This window comes from Alosa sapidissima, chromosome 9 (assembly GCF_018492685.1).
Source record: "Alosa sapidissima isolate fAloSap1 chromosome 9, fAloSap1.pri, whole genome shotgun sequence".
NCBI classification, from domain to species: domain Eukaryota; kingdom Metazoa; phylum Chordata; class Actinopteri; order Clupeiformes; family Clupeidae; genus Alosa; species Alosa sapidissima.
Window position 1 is genome coordinate 27247636 of NC_055965.1, and position 19979 is coordinate 27267614.

Genomic DNA, 19979 nt, shown 5'->3' on the forward strand with positions numbered 1-19979 from the left:
CTTTTCGTTATTGTGCTCTACCTTGTAAATTGTTTTTAATTGCACTGGCATTGTGGGAGAATTGTTTTAGCTTTAACCTGTTTGCCGTCACGTTGGTCTAGGTTGCCCTAGACGCTGGTTGCCCAGCTCACTGTCCAGGTTGCCTTGGACGCCGGTTGCCCGGCTCATGACGCTCGTCTAGGTTGCCCTAGACGCTGGTTGCCCAGTTTGGTCCAGGTGGCCCTGGATGCCGGTTGCCCGGCCGTCATGTCTGTCTGGGTTGCCCTGGACGCTGGTTGCCCAGCTCATGGTTCAGGATACCGCTATACGGTCAATGTTAACTGCCTGATTCCGGACTTCGACGCAATTGGATGACACTACGTCTGTCATCTGTTTAGATCGCCTCTGGCCCGCTATATCAGCTACACATATATTGGTTCCCCGCGATGCAAGGGACAAAAGTTACGTGCATCATACTCCTTGCCAGACTCGAGTCTCTCCCTGAGCAAACGCTTCCGTGAGAACTCTGGATTTCCAGGGTACATTGTCAGTCGCTTTGATTAAAAATGTCCTGGCCACATGGAATGTCACGTGAATGCACACCCCTCCACTCACTCAGGGGCCAGTGCTTGGCGCATGACTAATATAATTTCTGCATCCAGTTGGGCGATATGTATTGCTTATTCTCTCCTCATTGCTACCTTTACTCATTGTCTCTCCAGCAGCCAGTTCTAAACTGTACTATCCTGCCACAGTGGTGCAGCTGGTATAGCAAGCTCGCGTTAAGTTATTCTCAGAGCTCCTCTGCACTCTGAGATGCATAAGCACCATGGTGGTACCCCAGCACTCATCTGTTCGTTGTCTCGTCATATTTCAGTTACATATGTTTCTTCCTCCTGTCACATACAGGCATGAATTGTCCTTTGTCTACGTCGCAAGGTCATGCTTCCCTTGCATTACTGATGCTGCTCATCTTATTTTGGGGTGCTTTCCAAGAGCAGGTGCTAAGGTGTAGCTCACACGCATCCATCTTGGCCTTGGGTCTGCAGCTCAATGCTTCATTTCACTCTAGCCGCTGCAGGTGAGCTATCGAACCAGAACACACATCTGGCTTCACAAGCCTAGTCTTCTACAAAACTAGTCATAATGCTTATCTATCCTAAATATTAAACCACATGACTTCGATGCGAATATACTCAAGCACCCATATCAACTAACTCTTGCTCTGGTCCCAAGCATCTGCAACCACAAGCTCTATTCCCCTGCATTGATCCTGAGTACATCATGTTTAACCTTTTAACCCTAACCATGTTTTGCTTCCCTGGTCCCCGTTCACTACCTTAAACTACGGCTCACACTACCTGATTTTCAGCAGTCATCTAGCTAACGTGCTGCTTAAATGTAACCTCTCTTCAAAGAGGTTCACTTCTCACTCATTCCGCATCGGCGCAGCCAAGACTGCCGGCCAAAAAGGGCTATCCACGTCATCCATCAGGATGCATCAAACTAACTCCTCTTGACATTTTCGATGCTCAGAAGTTGCTCTCCCATGTTAACTCGGGTACCTCATTTTACCTTCACAAATCCTGGTGGCGGTGGTTAAATTCTGGCATTCGCCTTGCACTAATCGCTGAAACCATAGACTGTATATATAGAACTGGACAGTGTGGCTGCATTCTACAGTGTTCTATGGAATTGAAGCCGCCGAGGCGACGCCATCTTGGAAAATTTGGAGCCAATTTGAAGTGCGGCTGCGCAGCAAAAGTTGAAGCATGCGCAGTGAAGAGGAGTCGCGGTCAGGCACGCCCACTCAGTTGCCACTCAGCGAGTTAAACACGCCCCTTGTCAAGTGAAACCCGCCCCCTTCTCCTTTCCACAACGCAGGTCGACTCGGCGCCGAAGGCTAGCTGGCTGGATGAATTTTACGGCTGTGACTGAGTTAGCTAAACAGTACAAACAACAATCGGTTTGTTCTTATCTGGTAAGTGTTGCGTATCAACTGAAACGTTTTTTTGTCTGTTGGTGTTCTTAAATACGTCTAAGAGAGCTTATTATGTTGATTATAGACTGTGACAATTTAGTATGTCTAATACTAATGAGCTAACAACAGAAATGCGGACAGCGAATTACATGCTAACGTTAGCAGCTACATTAACGTTACCGGGAGGCTCAGTTAGTCATTGAAGTGAAGATTAGCACACAGCTCCCTTAACAGTCGATGCATGATATACTTGGTTTTATTAGTTGTTGCTGTTTTCAAATATCATGTATTACTTCTCAACATGGAGTAACCATTGACTGTACATGGGGATTAATAACACTAGACAGTCAGTACAGTATATGATGTGATAAAGCAACGGTATGATGTGATAAAGCAACGCAAGTTAACGTTAACGTAATGTGAAGCATGGACCTCATCAACCTCGTGTTAATGTAACTACTAGCCATTTTTTCTAACGTTAACGACACCTCTGTTAGAGCTACTTCTGTGATGGTAGGTCGGTAGCATAGACTGTAAAAAATAGATCGGTAGGTCAGTAGTTGTAGACCGCATAAGTGAATGATCGATAAATGAAACGCCTGCATTAAACACTAGCTGCTACGCCAAGAACCAGTCACTTCCCAGGGATATCGGTGAACATTTGAGAAAGACCTTAGTTTGTCATCTAACGTCCATGATCAGTCATACTGATAACGTTATTTTTCAAGCTGACGCAAGTTAATAACATTCACACCGCATATTTAAATGTGTAGTTAACATTATAGGTAGGCTGTGAAGTTTATTGCACACATATATTTAATTAATTGGTATTACTAGTGGTGTTGAGTGCCTGATTAGATGCTTTATAATGTTGTAAAATTGTCTGACTAACTTTATTGTAACTTTACTTTTTGCAGGTAAGATATGGGTGATGACTGAATGTACTGGAGGTGGCGGCAAGGTGGTCTCCATGGTCTACATTAGTCTGCAAGCAAGGGAATGCCTACGTGAAGATGTTTGGCTGGGGTGGTCTGAGGTGGCATGTCCTCCCCCTTTCTCCAAGTACCCTGACATCCATCTCCCTGACATCATCACCCACCGTCACTGGATCAACCTGAAGCCCCTTATACATGGGACATGGCACAGCACCACTACGTTCTGAAAACACATGACTTTCAATAACTTGCATGGCACCAAGAAAGGTCTGCCTCTGCTCTGAACCTTCTGTTAATGTGACATCATTTATACTTGAGGCTGTACACATCCCTTCGTTTCTATTTTCTTTATTGATGTCACCCAAACTTCAACTTTCTGTATGCCCCTGAACTCACACAAATTGTAAATTGCAATGCGCCATTTAACTAGTGGTGTAGTCGAGTTAGTTAGTTGTAGTGGTGGGTATACTGTGAGCAACCCCAAATGTTATTAAATACATATCCTTGCCTATTTTAAATGGGTTTACTGTGTAGTCCTGTGTATCACGTAGACTATACCACGGTCATTTAACTGCCTTGGTATTTAAGTCAGAGGCCATTGCTTAGTATTTAACTGTAGCCTACACAAAGATGTAGATGTTACAAGAATGTTAATATCAGAATAATTATTGGTTGATACTAAATCAATATTGAATGTTTTTTATTTCATTTGTGTGATCTATCATTCAGAATGCTGCAACATGCCACAATCAGCCAAAGAGGACACATCGTAACTCCTCTCCTAGTTACTCTCCATTGGCTCCCTACAGTAGACAGAATTAAAATTAAATCTCTCACTTTGGCCTATAGGACATTGACTGGATCTGCTCCTTGTTATTTTAATTCAATGATCAAGATATACATCCCCAACCGCCCACTGTGGTCTTCTGATGAACTTCTGTTGTGTCGACCAGTCTTAAACGCTAGGTCAAATTCAAGACTCTTTTCCTCAGTGGTACCATGTTGGTGGAATGAGTTGCCCAGTGCTCTTCGTTCTTGTGATAGTTTTTGGTCTTTTAAGCACTTCTTACACATTATGGTTTGTATGCAGTAGTACTGTTTTATTTTCATTATAGGCTGTTGATTAATTTGACAGTTTATTGTTGATATTCTCCTTAATGTAGTCTTACCATGTTATTGTTATTATATTATTGATTGAATGGGCATTATTATTTATTATTGCTTTCCCCCCTCATTGTTTATTTCATTAGGCTATTGATTGATCCCTGTTTTAAGTATTATATTGTTTTGTATTTGTTAAGGGTAACCATAACCATCATAATGTGGTATTTTCTTATGCACTTGAAACAAAGAATAAAAATGTTTCTTTAAACGTAGTACCACTTTAAACACATCACACACTGAACAGCAAAGTAGCTTCCTGATTATGTGTAAAATGTTTAGAGTATCCTGTCCTGATGTAGTAGGTCCATGTTCTCATATTTTTACAGCTGACATGAAGGCTGCAGTATTACATTTTTGATTTATAATGGAGCACCCTCTCTGGTGAAAGACTAGCAAGCCTGTGGTAGAGGCATACGATTACAGACATATTGAGAGGGCCTATCAATGAGTTGTCACAGTTTTCAATTTAGACGTATTATTTTTAAATGATGTACGTCTACGGGAGGATTTACCCCGCAAAATGCTACGGGAGGATTTCTAATGCAAAATGCTTCTCCAGCAGTGCAATCGCAGGTAACAACGATACCATAACGCATTTTCAGATACCGCTGTTCTGAGCATACTAAGCAAATTGGCCATTTGTAACTTTGAATCCCTCCTCACGTTAAACTATGGTCCAATAATGTGTTCACTAAAACACAAGTAACGTTATTTGTCGGGCTGATTCATAAATGGGCATACCGAGGTTGTCGACCTAGGTGGCGTTTTTTGCCATTCGCAAAACTAAGCAAGAGTTAACGTTAATGAAACTTTACATCGCCTTCTCCAGTGACAAAGTATATTCAAATGAAGTTGCAACGATGATGGCGGCAATCACTGGTTACGTTAAACCATTTGAAACAAGTAGGACTGTAAATGATGGTGACTATGGCTAACGTCACTTCGGATCAATATAGCAGAGCCCTTTTACTTTACCTATCAACTGGCTAATGCTAGCATGATGTAGCATGCTATGAGCTAATATACTTAGCATCTACGAAAGAACAGAACATATATTTTTTCACAAAGAATCTGTCACAACTAACAACGATGTCTCTTACCAGCAACTACACAATGTATGACTATCAATATGTATTTAGTCAGACTGTGATAAGATATAGCCTAATGATAATAACAGCAACACTTATTTAGGTTAGATTATGTGTCGAAATCATAGGGTCGAAATCAGGTGTTAAAATAAGTGAGCGATGACGCGGTAGTGTCTGCAGCCAGCTGTCAATCATAGGTGTAAACACGCCCTTTTAGATTTGTTAATATAACATTAAAAAAAAAAAATTCAGCGAGAAAAGAAAAATTGTGTGTATTGAAGCATCTTGAAAACTATTTTTTCGAATAAAAAGTTGTTGATACAAAAATAGTTTTAGATGAGAAAAGTGACACGGAAAGTTGGCTACTTGGCCATTGAAATACATGGGGATGGGCGGAGTTACACATTGTACTGCAGCCAGCCACCAGGGGGCTCTGGACTAACGCTCGCATCACTCTTAACAGACGGCACACTGTCCAGTTCTATATATACAGTCTATGGCTGAAACATATTGGGGCCCAGCATGCCGGTAGCTTGTGGTGATTTAGTCTCAGCCATGGGCATGTTGCCCTTTTCACTGGTTGCCCAGCCGGTGGATGCCGGTCGCCCGGCCGTCACGTTGGTCTAGGTTGCCCTAGACGCTGGTTGCCCAGCTCACTGTCCAGGTTGCCTTGGACGCCGGTTGCCCGGCTCATGATGCTCGTCTAGGTTGCCCTAGACGCTGGTTGCCCAGTTTGGTCCAGGTGGCCCTGGATGCCGGTTGCCCGGCCGTCATGTCTGTCTAGGTTGCCCTAGACGCTGGTTGCCCAGCTCATGGTTCAGGTCGCGTCGTACGCCGGTTGCCCGGCTCGTGACGCTCGTCTAGGTTGCCCTAGACGCTGGTTGCCCAGTTCGGTCCAGGTTGCCCTGGATGCCGGTCGCCCGGCCGTCACGTTGGTCTAGGTTGCCCTAGACGCTGGTTGCCCAGCTAATGGTCCAGGTTGCCTTGGACGCCGGTAGCCCGGCACGTCTCGTGGTCTAGGTTGCCCTAGACGCTGGTTGCCCAGCTCGCATAAGCACTAAAGTCCAGGTTGCTCTGGATGCCGGTGGCCTGGCTCGTCACGATGTACTAGCTTGCTAGTCACTGGGCGCCCAGATCGTGAAGTGCTTATGGTCCAGGTTGCCCTGGACGCCGGTTGCCCGGACGCCGCATTGGTCTAGGTTGCCCTAGACGCTGGTTGCCCAGCTAGTCAAGCTTCTAAATCCCACTAAAGCGAAAGCATGCTGCGGGCCCCACTACAACCCTAGGTTTATGGTTAACACCTAGCTACTTTAAAATTCTGTCGGCGTCCTGGCACAACGTCTTCACCCCGGCCCAGCCTGCTGTTTAATTCATCTTGTATGTATACTAATGTCTCTGCTCCTCTCAGAACCAGATTACTGAGTCACCGCCCTGGTGGGCATCACTCATCCTTTTGGGGGTAGGCTCCCCGCCCCTGCCTTCATCCATCGGCAGGAGACGAGATCCTCTCATCGCTGGACGGATCCGAGACGGGGCCTACGCCAAAGACTGTTACCTATTCAGGACTCTATCATGCTTGCATCCAAGCCGTTCCTTTACTAATTCAATTGTAAATTTGGTATTTGGTATTTGTAAATTTGGAATTACATAGAATGGCATTTAAGACAGTATAACTTAGTTTAGTATGTTTTCACAAAGAGTCTGCAAAAATATCAGACACAGGAGTTGGTACAGACACTGAAGTCATCCAGATTAAGGGTAAGTCTCAAATGCATCATATGAGGCTATCATTTTGTAAAGAATATCATGAGATCCTAGATGTTTGACCTCTTAATTTTCACACAGACTGGGCCACATTGGAGACAGCAAAAGGTGGGACCTTGTATATATTACATATAACACTCATAATGCCATATACAATAGCATTCAATACTATAGTGTGACTGTTTTCCTCAGTTACTCTGACCTTGGACCCAGCAACTGTTCCTCATTTTCTGACACTCTGTGACCATGGGAAAACCGTGACGTGGTCGGGACAAGAAGACATTGTTAAGATCGAAACATTGTTTCCTTATGTTCTGTGTAAAGAGCGTTTCAGCTCAGGGAAGCATAGCTGGGAGGTGTTTGTGAAAGGGTGCTGGTGTGTTGGAGTGTGCAGAGAATCACCGAGGGAACACGGAGTGTGTGGGAGTGTGCAGAGAGACACTGAGGGGACACAGACTCCCTTTAACCCCCGATAATGGCTTCTGGGTTCTACAGCATGAGGAAGGAAGTGGGCTACGCACCAACACTGAACCCCCGTTTATGGTGGATGCCGAAGAAGTCCCAGAAAAACTTGGAGTGGTTCTCAACTGTGAAAATCACACCCTCTCATTTTATGATGCAGACAGTGGACATCATCTTTGTCTGTTTAGAATAATACACAATACCACATTAATTCCTGTTATCAGCCCTGGAACTTCAGATAAAGGTCGCATAGAATTGCTCAAGGAACAAACAGGCAGTGGCTCAAGAGGTGAAGGAGTCGTCCTGCAACCGGAGGGGTTGCCAGATTGAGCCTCACTCCTCCTTACCCTGTCAAAGTGTCCTTGAGCATGGTGTGGTAGTCGTGTGTGAGCATGCGTGGCCGTCCATGTGTGTTTGTGTGTGTGTGTGTGTGTGTGTGTGTGTGTGTGTGTGTGTGAGAGAGATAGAGAGTGGTAATGTGGTTGTCGTGATGATGATTTGGGGAGGTCATCACCACATTTTTGCATTTACATTTTTCACTAGATCTTTTTTCTCCATGGGCTATAGGTTGATGAGACTCTATCAGACCAGCACACAACTAAAAATGTGTCATTTAGTTATTTAGTAAAAACTTATGCATGTGTGCACTTATGCATGTGTTAGTGTACACAAGTGTGTGTGTGTGTGTGTGTGTGTGTGTGTGTGTGTGTGTGTGTGTGTGTGTGTGTTAGTGAGAGAGAGAAATACACATGCTGGGTCATTTCTGCTGAAGAACACAAGTATTACTTTCACTATTACAGGAAAGAGATTATTGAACATCTACGCACAGTATCTATCACAACAAAGATGTCTGTTAAGAGAGCATTACACGAATGACACATTTCAATAATATATGTTTCTGTTTATATTTATGGTATTTGGCAGAGATTTTTGTCCAAAGCGATTTACAGTGAATATTGTATTATTCAAACACAATAGTTATAACATAATACACATATGCAATGACGTACATGTGAAAGATAAATATTGGATTGTCTGGGATTGTTCAGAAACTGAGGAGTTATTCTAGTCCACCACTAGGTGGCATGCTCTGGCCAGTATATCACCTGATCAACGAGCCTTTTCCTTTTTTCCTCCAAGAGCAATGCTACTTTTATAACAGCAGCTTAAAGCTGAAACATGCTTTTTAATTCCTAAAAAAAAGTGTTAGCAAGGCATTCATAAAGACCAGACTACACAGACAACAGGGAGGAGAAAGGCTATATTGGCTAGAGAGAGAAACACTGACCTGGGGCCATGCATCCAGAACAAGGTTCAAACAGCAGCATAATCTGAAGCTCGGTGGAAGCCCCATCCTCTTGCATAGTCATGACATGCACACAGTTTTAGTGTCTCTATGAAAAATAAACATGGATACACATGACACCTCATGGACAGTTTGTGTATTCAACAGCAGCATGCTAGTTTAGGTAGTTTCCTCTAAGTAAATATGATTTCCCCTTGGGGATCAATAAAGTATCTATCTATCTATCTACTGTAGCCTATCTATCTATCTAGTTGCCGGTTGCTAGACACAATTGCATGTGTTCAAAATAATGCCATATGCAGTTCTTTACTCTTTCTGTCAATCTTAAATTACATCCCATGCTATACTTCTGTCAGCAACTATTATCTGCAGATGAATGTTTCACATTGTGGCACTGTAGCACGTGTCTGTTTCATGGGACGGTTCCTGACAACGTCCTTGTGGTCACTAGGCCTTGGCAGCCTCAGGGAGGCAATGATAGGCTACTGATAAACCGAGTAACTAAAACCTGGTCTCGGGCTCATACCACAAATTCTGCCTAGCAACAGGTGCTGATTGGATGAATATTTGCCCAAAGAGGGCAAGGGGTTATAGAAGAGCAAAACCCTTCCGGTGTTCGTTCCTCTAGACTTGCTTCGTCGGAATCAAGTGAATTAGTCTGTTGTTCTTCGAAAACACATCCAAAGGTAAGTTAGACGGAAATATGCAGTTTTAGGGAAGGCTACTAAATAATTTGTTTGCACAGCGCGCACGACTACTGTGCAGCGGAAATCACCTAGTGACTGTCATGTCATGGTGTCACTTTTTAGTTCTTATACGAATTCATGCCTGCCTAGAACTTAGGTTAGTTTACTCGACAGTTATGTGCGTCGATCCACTGGTGGTTATGGCGTGTAGCCTGGTGTTGTATAGAATTAGAGAAATGTGTTGTTGTCCAGTTATTCAAAATAGCTTCCGTTCATGCCTGTTGGTATTAAAACACATCAGATAATCACCACGGCGGCTTTATTCGTCCATGCAGAATTGCACAGGTTAGTTCCAGGGGTGAAAGTAGTTTTTATTTCTTGGTGGTACTATGATATAGAGTTATAATGCGCGCCCAGAGCGCGCTCCGAAAATTTCACTTAGCCTAATTATTTATTATTTATTTATTTGTTTATTTACTGTATTATAGTCTACTTATCAAGCATTCACTAGGACTTCTTATCACTCTAGTATCACTCTTTAACCCACCTGCATCTGTTTTTGATTATGAATAAATTGCAAACACTTAATTTCAACATTTATTTATTTAACCTAGTTACTCTGCTCGCTCCCACTTCCAATCAATTTTTTTATATAGGCTACTGTATATCATGAAACACGTTTCTGCCTGTCACGCACTGTCTGTCTCCTGTCTCTCCAGCGAAACACTGCACACATAAAACCAGAATAGGCTATTGAAACATCAACATATTTTTCTTTAGCCTGTATGTTTTTTTTATTTGGGAGACTTTCCAAGAAACGTCCGTCTGCTAAAACACTTTGGATACCAGTGCACGTTGGCGCAATTACTGTAGGCTACTGTACGCGTGCTATAGCTTGCTCGTTGTCTGTCCAGCTGCACGGGAGGTTTAGACACAATTCAGATACAGTTCAGAACGATGTATATGAAATATATTTTGGGGGAAACGTGTTGATTCTGGTAATTTGACGTTAGCAGTTGTGTTGTCATGCTGAAAGTGCTATATTTTTCAGAGACAGTATAGTTTTCTTTCCGGTACGGCGTACCCTCTCCAAATATTTTAGTGGTACTCCGTACCGGCCAGTACCGGCTTACTTTCACCCCTGGTTAGTTCACACACACAAGGTGGGACTTTGTAAATGACAAACACAGGGTGTAGGATATTTGTATGTGCATGCAATCAAAGTAGTTAAAAAAACAACAACACTCATATTGGATAGAAAAATTTGCGTCTCGGTATGAAAGTTATACAATTGGGTTTCTTGTGATCAAGATGGCTGTCTTTAATATAATTCTCATACAAATGTTGATAGATTCTGGTGATGATGAAACCAGTGGTGTGATTATTTGCCCCTCATATCCAAATATAGTGCTGGCCATTGGGCAAGTGAATTAATGTAGGCTAATATTTAACAACAATGTGAGGGGGAAAACGGGGGTGGGGTCCTCTTATTCTGCTGAAGGTGTCAGGCCATCTTCACTACTCAAGTTCAAGTTTATTATCATGTACTCATAAATAAGCATTTATCAGCATTGAAATTCCTTGTGCTCCAAGTGTCCAAAAAACAATCTTGTGGACCATTATGTGGGGATTTCAAAGGACGGTTCAGCATCCTGATGACTTGTGGGTAGAAACTATCCCTATATCTGCTGGTACGGGTCCTTATGCTCTTGTATCGTCTGCCAGAAGGCAGGATGGTGAAAAGACAGTGGCTGTGAAGACTGGGATCAGAAACTATACGCTTGGCCTTTCTTCTGTAGCACTGGCTGTATAGGTCCTGGATGGATGGTAACTCAAATACAAGCAGATTGATTAGGCCAGGTTCCAAAATGGCCCAGTTATCTGTTTGACCGTACTAAACTGCACAGCAGGCCCAGTGCAGTTGTGTGTTTTTGTGTGTGTTGAACGTGGTTCAGGGATGACGCTGGGTGGGAAGAATTAACTGATATTAGAAACCAGCTGGTGTTTGGGGGGGGGGGGGGGGGTGCTAGTTATCTGTACGGTTGTGGGAAGAAAATCTGTTAAATAAGCAAACTGCTAACAGAACCCAAACATAAAAAATAAATAAAAATAAACTGGCAGACACAAACCCAAAGCTACTGTCTGATGTGATGAGACCTTTATGCACTGAACACAGAACTCTGATAATGGTATCTATCTATTATTAATCAATGGCATTTCTGACTGTCTGCTTGTGTGTCTATCTGACCTTCACATATCTCTCAAACTATTTGTGTTCAACCAGCTTCACATTGGCAGGGCCAGAGTTGAGTTTGACATTGTTTGGATGGGAAATTCCTCCTCTCCTCTCCCCTACACACACACACACACACATACCAGTCAGTCACCACGCACCACCAGCTGTCAAATGAGATTTTATTTCCTCCGGTAGGGCAGTCCTTTTATATGCTTGATATAAGTAGTACTGGCAAGATGAAAGACAATAGTATACATAATGCATTTCCATGGTTCTTGGTATGTTTTGACTGTTGTTGTTGTTCTTATTGTTGTTGTTGTAGGACAACATGGAAGAGGAACAGCATGATGACTCTTCAACAAGGCCTCCAGCAAAATGTGATTCAGACTGCAATGACAAACCACCTTCAAGGTAGCCCACATCCATTTCAAACATTACTGTGCGTCGGGGTCCGGTTCACCCTGTCGGGGCTTATTTTCCCAATAATTACTGGCGTATCCCTTACGTAGTAACCAAGCTGGAAAAGGAATGTTGTAACATATTGCCAAAATGTTTTTTTTAACATATTGCCAAAACCAATGGCAAGTATAGAGGTCAAAGGTCTGTTTCAAGAATATATCAAAGGATCTGTAACACATCCCAATATCATTCAGTTCACTAGAGAGTTAGTCTATTTCCCCTTTATGCAGGCCTGCCCAGTTGTTTGAGTTAGTCAGGCAATTTTTCAGCTAAAGCATTGGTCACACAGTTAACACATGTGTTAATGTATTGGTTAAACATTAGTGATGATCAGACAGCTCTACTCAGTCCCTTAGTCTGTGTGTATGATTGCAGTGACAGCAAGAGGGAGGGTAGTGTGAAGGAAGAAGGAATTCATTCCAGGATGTGTACCGATGTATATCAGGGTTTCCACCTCTGATAATTATACACTTCCACCTCAGATTTAGTTTCCTGACATTTTCTAGAATTCCTGGTGAATGAATTTGATGAAAACATAAACTCCAAGACATTGTTTCTGATGATGTTTGCATTTTCATTTACAGGTTCAGAAGCCAGTTGGAGGCTTATAAGCTCAATCAGACGGTGTGCGACATTTGCCTCGATAGTGTCCACTATGCTCGTAAATACTGCATGAGCTGCAGAGCCGCCTACTGCGCGAGACACCTGAATGAGCACAACGAGTCGCCGGGCTCCGCAACACACACAACACTCAGCTATGTACAGGCATCAGGCAGTTCACCTCACTGGAGAAGCTCAGGTAAAATGGTACCTCCGCAACACACACAATACTCAGCTATGTACAGGCATCAGGCAGTTCACCTCACTGGAGAAGCTCAGGTAAAATGGTAACTCCGCAGCACACACAATACTCAGTTATGTACAGGCATCAGGCAGTTCACCTCACTGGAGAAGCTCAGGTAAAATGGTAACTCCGCAGCACACACAATACTCAGCTATGTACAGGCATCAGCAAGCTCAGGTAAAATGGTGCCTGATGACAAATCATCTGAGGTGTGTTCAAATGCTAAGCAAACGCTTTTGACGCAAAAAAGACAGGAGCCAGTGATTCCAAAGAACAACACAATTGCATTATATTTGCAAAGAGAGAATTATCCAAAACAAATGTTTTTTACCAAGACTCTGATGGGTTCTACATGTAAGCTTCCTTTTATATATGTTGGTTACACAATCAGGGTGTGACAGTTAACACATGGCCTAAAGCATAATTTATTCTTCACACTTAAGTGGCCTAATACATCTTTATACATCTTGACCTTCAGATCAGACAGCACATTCCGAGACTGTGGAAATTAATTTCTTTCTGTTTCTCTCTGGTTGATTTGGGCAACTCTGGCGACTCAGCTTGTCTGGATATTATAAAAGCAGAATTATAAACAGAACATAAGGTTCATGCTTGTAGACTAAGACACAATAATATACAGAACATAAGATTTATGCTTGTGAACATAAGATTCAGACAATGTGAATGTCAAGGAAAAATCCCCTTTTCCTAAGAAACAAGAACCACGACAACATGTAAGCTTTTCAACCAGCAAACTCTGATCAGAGGAGAGAGTGTTCACAGAGCAGGGATCCCCCTCTCTCCAAAACAATCTCTGCCTCCGAACCAGAGCAAGCTCTTTTTATTACAGTAGCTCAGAATAGCAGGAGTCATCAGTCATTAGTTTTGTAACTTGTTATTTTCCTGTTAGTGCTCATCAGTTCCTCTTTATCTGTTATCAGTTTCACCACACCTGAGGGGTATTTCACAAAGGCAGAATTAAGACATCCAAGATAAGTGATAAAGCAAGGTTTGACATAGCGTTGTCTGGTCATCCTAGCTCAACTCGTTTCACTAATGCCAATTCAGGATGAGTGCGTTCCCGTTTCTGCTCCAAAGTGCCCACGGTTGGAATAAAAAAGACGTGGAAAATAGCGTCATTCACACAAAGTGAACAACCGCTTTTGATATAGACTAACAATGAAGTAAAGTTGTCCTTTTTGGAATGGGGAATCATGGCTATTTCTGTAAAAAAGCAGGAGTAGGCGTGGTAGACCAACTGAATGCAAATTTACGTATGCACCCACGTGTGAGTGCTTCCTTGTCTCGGCACGCAACGTCATTAAGAAAGCGCTTGCCAGTGCAAAGATGCACATATTATGATATAGGCCTACCTTAATATTATAGTTGAAAATACCTTCGAAAACTTGCCCCTCCACTTCTAATGAACTACAGTAGGCTATTCATCAAACGTCTATCAATAAAATATAAGCAAACAATGAGTACCTAGGCCTATGTTAATAATTATAAGGCTATCACAATTAAAACAATAACCATATGGTAGTAGGCAGACAATCTGTTTTGTTTTGCTAGCAAATACATTCAGCAAATAGTTTATAAATGGAATAAAGCTCCTTAAAAAATTAGCACAGAGGTCTGATGTGAATGACAGCTAGCTGAACCAATAAGACAACATAATTACCATTAGAATTAACTTAGCTTGGCTGTTAGCCTGGTCGGGGCCAGGCTAGGTGCAGAGAATAAATCCCCATGGTAACTGCTGCGCCCTCTCTTTTGTGAAACCAAATCAAGGCTAAATTCATCCAGGATCACCTAAAAATCCCAGCTTAATCCCTTATCTAGGTTTTGTGAAATACCCCTCTGGGGTGTCTTCCTGTTTTTGTTTTTGTTTTTGCATTTTCTGGAACACTCTATTTACAGCTTGCTCAAACTTATGTGTGTATAAAATGTAAGCAATGATAACTTTATTAAACATTTCTATAACAGTAAACTAAAGCAGTATAATAAGCAGAACATAAGGTTCATACATGTGAACTAAAACAGTATAACAAGCAGAACACTTATAGATTTTTAGGCAGTGCAATAACTTTTCTTAATTGTCAACATAAGCCAACAGATATATTTGGTTTACATTTCTTTAACAAGTTCTCCGCAGGCGTTTGTGAATACTTGAACACAGTTTTATTGGGGTGGGCATCCTGGCTTCAGAAAGCTAATTAGTGAAGTCACCTGTGTCAGGTGCACAGGGAGAACCAACACATGGGATTAGTAGGACGTTTACCCCCTTACGCACCTGACTGTCCACCTCTGCATAACGTACCTTAGAGTGCTATGCTACATTCAAAAGCATTTCAGTTAATAAGAAAGTGATGTTGATTTTCCCTTACTCTAGTTTCCTGGACACGAGCCCTTATAATCCTGGTGGTTGTGGTGGCGGTGATGGTACCCGTATTCTACATGTCTTCAGATGATGAAGGTACATTTAACTTTCTATTGCAGCTTTTATTATTATTATTATTATTATTATTATTATTATTATTATTATTATTGCGTATGACCAATCATTCATGACCCTTTTTTCTTGATTCACCTCCCCTAAACCACTTCCCACCACCTCTCCATATGCCCCTCCCTATACTTCCACTACCCTCTCCACCAAGCCCCTCCCAACAGCTTCTTCTACCCGCTCCACCTATACCTCTCCATATGCCCCTACTAACTGCTTCTCCTGCCCCCTCCATCAACTCCCAACTCCCCCCATATTCCCCTCCCAACCACTTCTACTCCATCTATACCTCCCCATGCCCACTAAATTTAACTTTCTATTGCAGCTTTTATTATTATTATTATTATTATTATTGCGTATGACCAATCATTCATGACCCTTTTTTCTTGATTCACCTCCCCTAAACCACTTCCCACCACCTCTCCATATGCCCCTCCCTATACTTCCACCACCTCTCCCACCAAGCCCCTCCCAACAGCTTCTTCTACCCGCTCCACCTATACCTCCTTCCACTACCCCTCCATCAACCCTCCCCCCCCATATTACCCTCCCAACCACTTCTACTACCCCCTCCATCTATACCTCCCATGCCCCTAGATGCCCACTGAATTTCAGTCAATCAGCCTATCAGTCAATCATTCAGTTTGTGCCCCCACATGCACGTGTGAGGGCGTTGGTGCATGAGTTGGTGCGTTGGGCTAACTGTTCCCAGACAAGCTTATATAGTAACCAGATCCATGGATTAAAAATCAGTAATCAATCAAATAATCAAATCCATCAAGCTTATATAGTAATCAGATGCAATAATCAAATCCATCGATTTATTTTTCTTTCTTTTAAAGACTTCGTCAAAATGTTTTAAACACCGGTATAGTGCTAAATATCACTGAATTTCAGTTCAATGTGTGCCCCCCAGATGCCCGTCTGAGGGCGTTGGTGCGCGAGCAGCGGCCGCGGGTGGAGAAGCGCATGCAGGACTGTGAGGAGATGTACGCCGCCGTGGAAGACCAGCGCCTCCTGCTGGCCAAGCGCGTGTGCCACATGCAGGAGACGTTCAAGGACCAGCGGCGCGCGATGAAAATCAAGCTGCAGGAGGACCGCCAGCAACTCGAGAGCCTCCTCAGCAGCGAGCAGAAAGTCTTCAAGGACCTCGTCATGCCGATGGTCGAGAGCACCAACCGCATCCTGTACTCGTTGCTGGAAAACCGGACGTTCACAGCGGGAGTACAGAAGTGGTGTGATGAGTTGGCCAAGGCCGACGCCGTTCAGTCTTCATAACGAGCTGTTTTTTTTGTCGCTGCTCTGAGTTGCACTGGTTTGTGATGTTCTGCTGAAACGTGGATTCTTCTTCTCTGCTTGATGCTCACATTGGTCTTGTTGGCTAGCTAAATTACTAACTATTTGACTTACTAACTGTTCCCAGACAAGCTTGTTCAGTAATCAGATTCATGGATTAAAAATCAATAATCAAATCCGTAGAGTTTTTCTTTCTTTTAAAATCTTCTACAAAATGTTTCCAACACAGGAATAGTGTTAAATGTCATTGTTTATTTTCATTCTGTTAAACTTTCTCCTCAGCCCCTTGTAAAACATGTGGTTGTGGAATCTCCTTTTCAAGTTTTTTTTTAGGCAGCACACACATGACTAGGACTGAGTTGAAGCCGGACAAAATGGTACTAAGTTACTAAGTGTCACAAAGTGTTTGATTTGACATAATAATCAGTGGTGTGTTGAACACTCTGTGAAGGCTGTTGTTTGCTCTCTTTTCATGTTTTACACTCTTGAGATCATTTCAACAACATCAATAACAACAGGTTATTTCTTGTTTTGTTTTTTTTTGTTTGTTTTTTTGAAGTCTGTGAAGTGAGTCTTACATCTGTGAATGATTTTAGGTGGATACACTGTACACACACTGTAAACAGTGAGTTTGGTATAGAACAACAGGTGGATTCCACTTGATGTAGCCGCCTGCGTCTGTCTTAAGCTAACTGTGTCACATGATTATTTCTGAGATTGTAGTAGAGTAGTATTGTTCTAGACCTTGTAGTAAGAAATGTTGGCCTTAAAGGTTTTCACCATATATGAGTTTGCTATTTTAAACCATTTACTCTTTTGGTGTGGTCTGTGAACATGTTAAAGAGGGAATTGCTGCAGTAAGCAGTAAAGTGAAGGAGAGATTTATGAGACAACATTTGTGGAATGCCATGTTCAAGGTGTTTGTGAAATCATCCTGTGTGTGTGTGTGTCTGCAGAGGAGTCTGTGTAGGCCCTGCTCCGGCGGGCTGGCGCCCAAGACCTTATTTACTGTCTTGGGGTCAATCTTGACTGGATTCCATACTGTAGATGTCGTTCGTTATGGGATACAACCTTATAGATATGGTCAACTCTCGGGTAACCAAGTCGTAAAATGGTTTGCGTACCATTAATGGAGATGTCATGTCTTGTCTGACTTGTCAGGGGGGTATAAAAAGTGTTTCCTTGTTTGTTGCATCAGACTGTGTCTGTTAGCAACACGACGTAGGTCTCCGGATATCCGTGAATAAAGCTCTCTGAGAATTCTGACTCTCTACTCCCGACTGGCTGAGACTTCTTTTCTCAACAATCTCTAGACAAATTTCTGATCCTACAACCTCATGTGTTGAAAACATCAGAAATAATCGTGTTATGCAGTCAGCTTAAGACGGCTGCAGGCGGCTGCATCAAGTCGAATCCCCCTATTGTTGCTGTAGGAGGAAGTTATCATATGAGGCGGTTTCCTTGGTTGTTGATTGGTTGCTGTGGGAAATCCTCTACCATGTAACACCTCACTGCAATATCTGACTAAAAAACAGGATCATCTGTTACTCATTTGCTGTCATGGTAACCACTGCTGTCCACAGGACTTTATTTGTATGTCTAATAAATAAATGATCTCTTAGCTCTCTCGGCTTTGCTCTGTGACTTCTTAATATGTGCTTTAGGTCCCCCTTTAGTTTGGGGGTGGGGGGGTAGATTAAGTTATACTGTATAGTGCTCTAGGAAGATCCTATACTGGAAATTTGTTCTCTGAATTTTATCCATCTGGGGGTAGTGTACACATTCATACACACACAAACACAGAGCAGTGAGCTCACTAGGAGCACACCCACACTAGCATGCATACACACACGGAGCAGTGAGCAGCCCTTCATCCGGGGCGCAGTTGGGGGTTGGGTGCCTTGCTCAATGTGTGCAGTGATTTAAATGTGTGTTACTTATTAATTGTGTGTGTGTGGGTGTCATCACAACTGCGTAACAGTCTTTTCCATCACACGGCTTCGCATCATCAACACATCAGTAATTCATTCTGACCCCTTTTATGACTCGGAGTCCCCCAACTCAGAAGAAAGAAGAACACGCACAGCACATAGCAGCGTCCATCTTGGGTCAACAACAACAACAACAACAACACAGGATTTATGTAGCATTTTTCAAGACACCCACAGCATGTGTGGGCCCTGTACTCCGGAGGAGTGTATTCTTCCACACAACAGCATCCATCTTCAGTCACGTGATGGGGCACAATGCCCTCACCAACCGTGCTCACACAATGAGCTCCTGAGACCCGATGGAGGACAACGCTTCAGTTATGAGCAAATCATCCTTATCTCATGGGCAACAACCAAAGCTGCTTCACTCCCCACAGTCTGCAAGGACATTCTGTCTGACACTGATACCAATGAAAGAGGAGCTTAATTGTGACCTTGAGCTTATCTTACCAAGAGGCCCCCAAAAGAAAAAAAGAAAACAAGAATGTGCAGTCTGTGTCTCTGATATCACACGTTAGGCCCCCATACAGACTATGGTGGAATGCAAAGTCTTTACTTGATTGTTGGAGAAATATAAACCTGCTGACTTATGTTGACAATTAAGAAAAGTTATTACACTCTTTTAAAACTGGTGTTCTGTTTTTAGCTATTGCACTGCCTTAAAAACATTGTGTTCTGGTGTTCATTGTGTCCGGTGTTCTGTCAGATCCATGACTTAATTGGGTCGCAGGTTACTGGATTCAGGACTGAGGCATGTGCTACCCGTACCGTTAGTTCACATGCTTATCACTTATGTTTTGCTTATTATTATGTTTTAGTTCACAAGCATAAATCTTATGTTCTGTAGTTTATCATGTTTTAGTCTACAAGCATGAACCTAATTGTGTTCTGTTAATGATTCCACTTTTTTGTAATATCCAGACAGGCTGGGTCCGCTTTTAAATCAAATCCAGACAGGCTGTGTCTGAAAATCTACCAAAGAGGAACAGAAAAAGACTGGAATGGAATCGAATATTCTGTCTGACCTGAAAGGTCAAGATGTGTTAGCCGTCAATATGTCTAAGGCCATTTAGGGCCTAAGAAGAAATCATGCCTTAGGCCATGTGTTATCTGTCACACCCTGATTGTGTGACCTAAACATATATTAGGAAGCTTACATGTATCACATATCAGAGTCTCGGTGCGAACCATTGTTTTATATCATTCTCTCTCTTTACAAAGATAATACAATTGTATTGGCTCCTGTCTTTTTTGCGTCAAAAGTGTATTAAAATATCTGACA

The 19979-nt window shown here is 42.6% G+C and overlaps 2 protein-coding genes and 1 long non-coding RNA gene across 3 annotated transcripts in view; all 3 read left to right on the plus strand.

Moving 5' to 3' along the window:
• The window catches only part of LOC121719390 (NACHT, LRR and PYD domains-containing protein 12-like), a 705660-nt gene that overhangs the window by 47721 nt on the left and 637960 nt on the right, over window positions 1-19979 (plus strand). The gene's annotated exons all lie outside the window — the stretch shown is intronic.
• Window positions 6829-7798, plus strand: LOC121719717. Its single transcript, XR_006034333.1, has 3 exons — window positions 6829-6905; window positions 6993-7019; window positions 7104-7798. It is a non-coding gene; the product is annotated as an uncharacterized LOC121719717 (long non-coding RNA).
• On the plus strand, window positions 9228-18333 carry LOC121719597. The gene is made up of 5 exons (XM_042105365.1): window positions 9228-9365; window positions 11924-12012; window positions 12645-12859; window positions 15297-15380; window positions 16327-18333. Exons 2-5 carry the CDS (start codon window positions 11930-11932, stop codon window positions 16686-16688), a joined length of 744 nt encoding a protein of 247 aa, XP_041961299.1. The 5' UTR covers window positions 9228-9365; window positions 11924-11929; the 3' UTR covers window positions 16689-18333.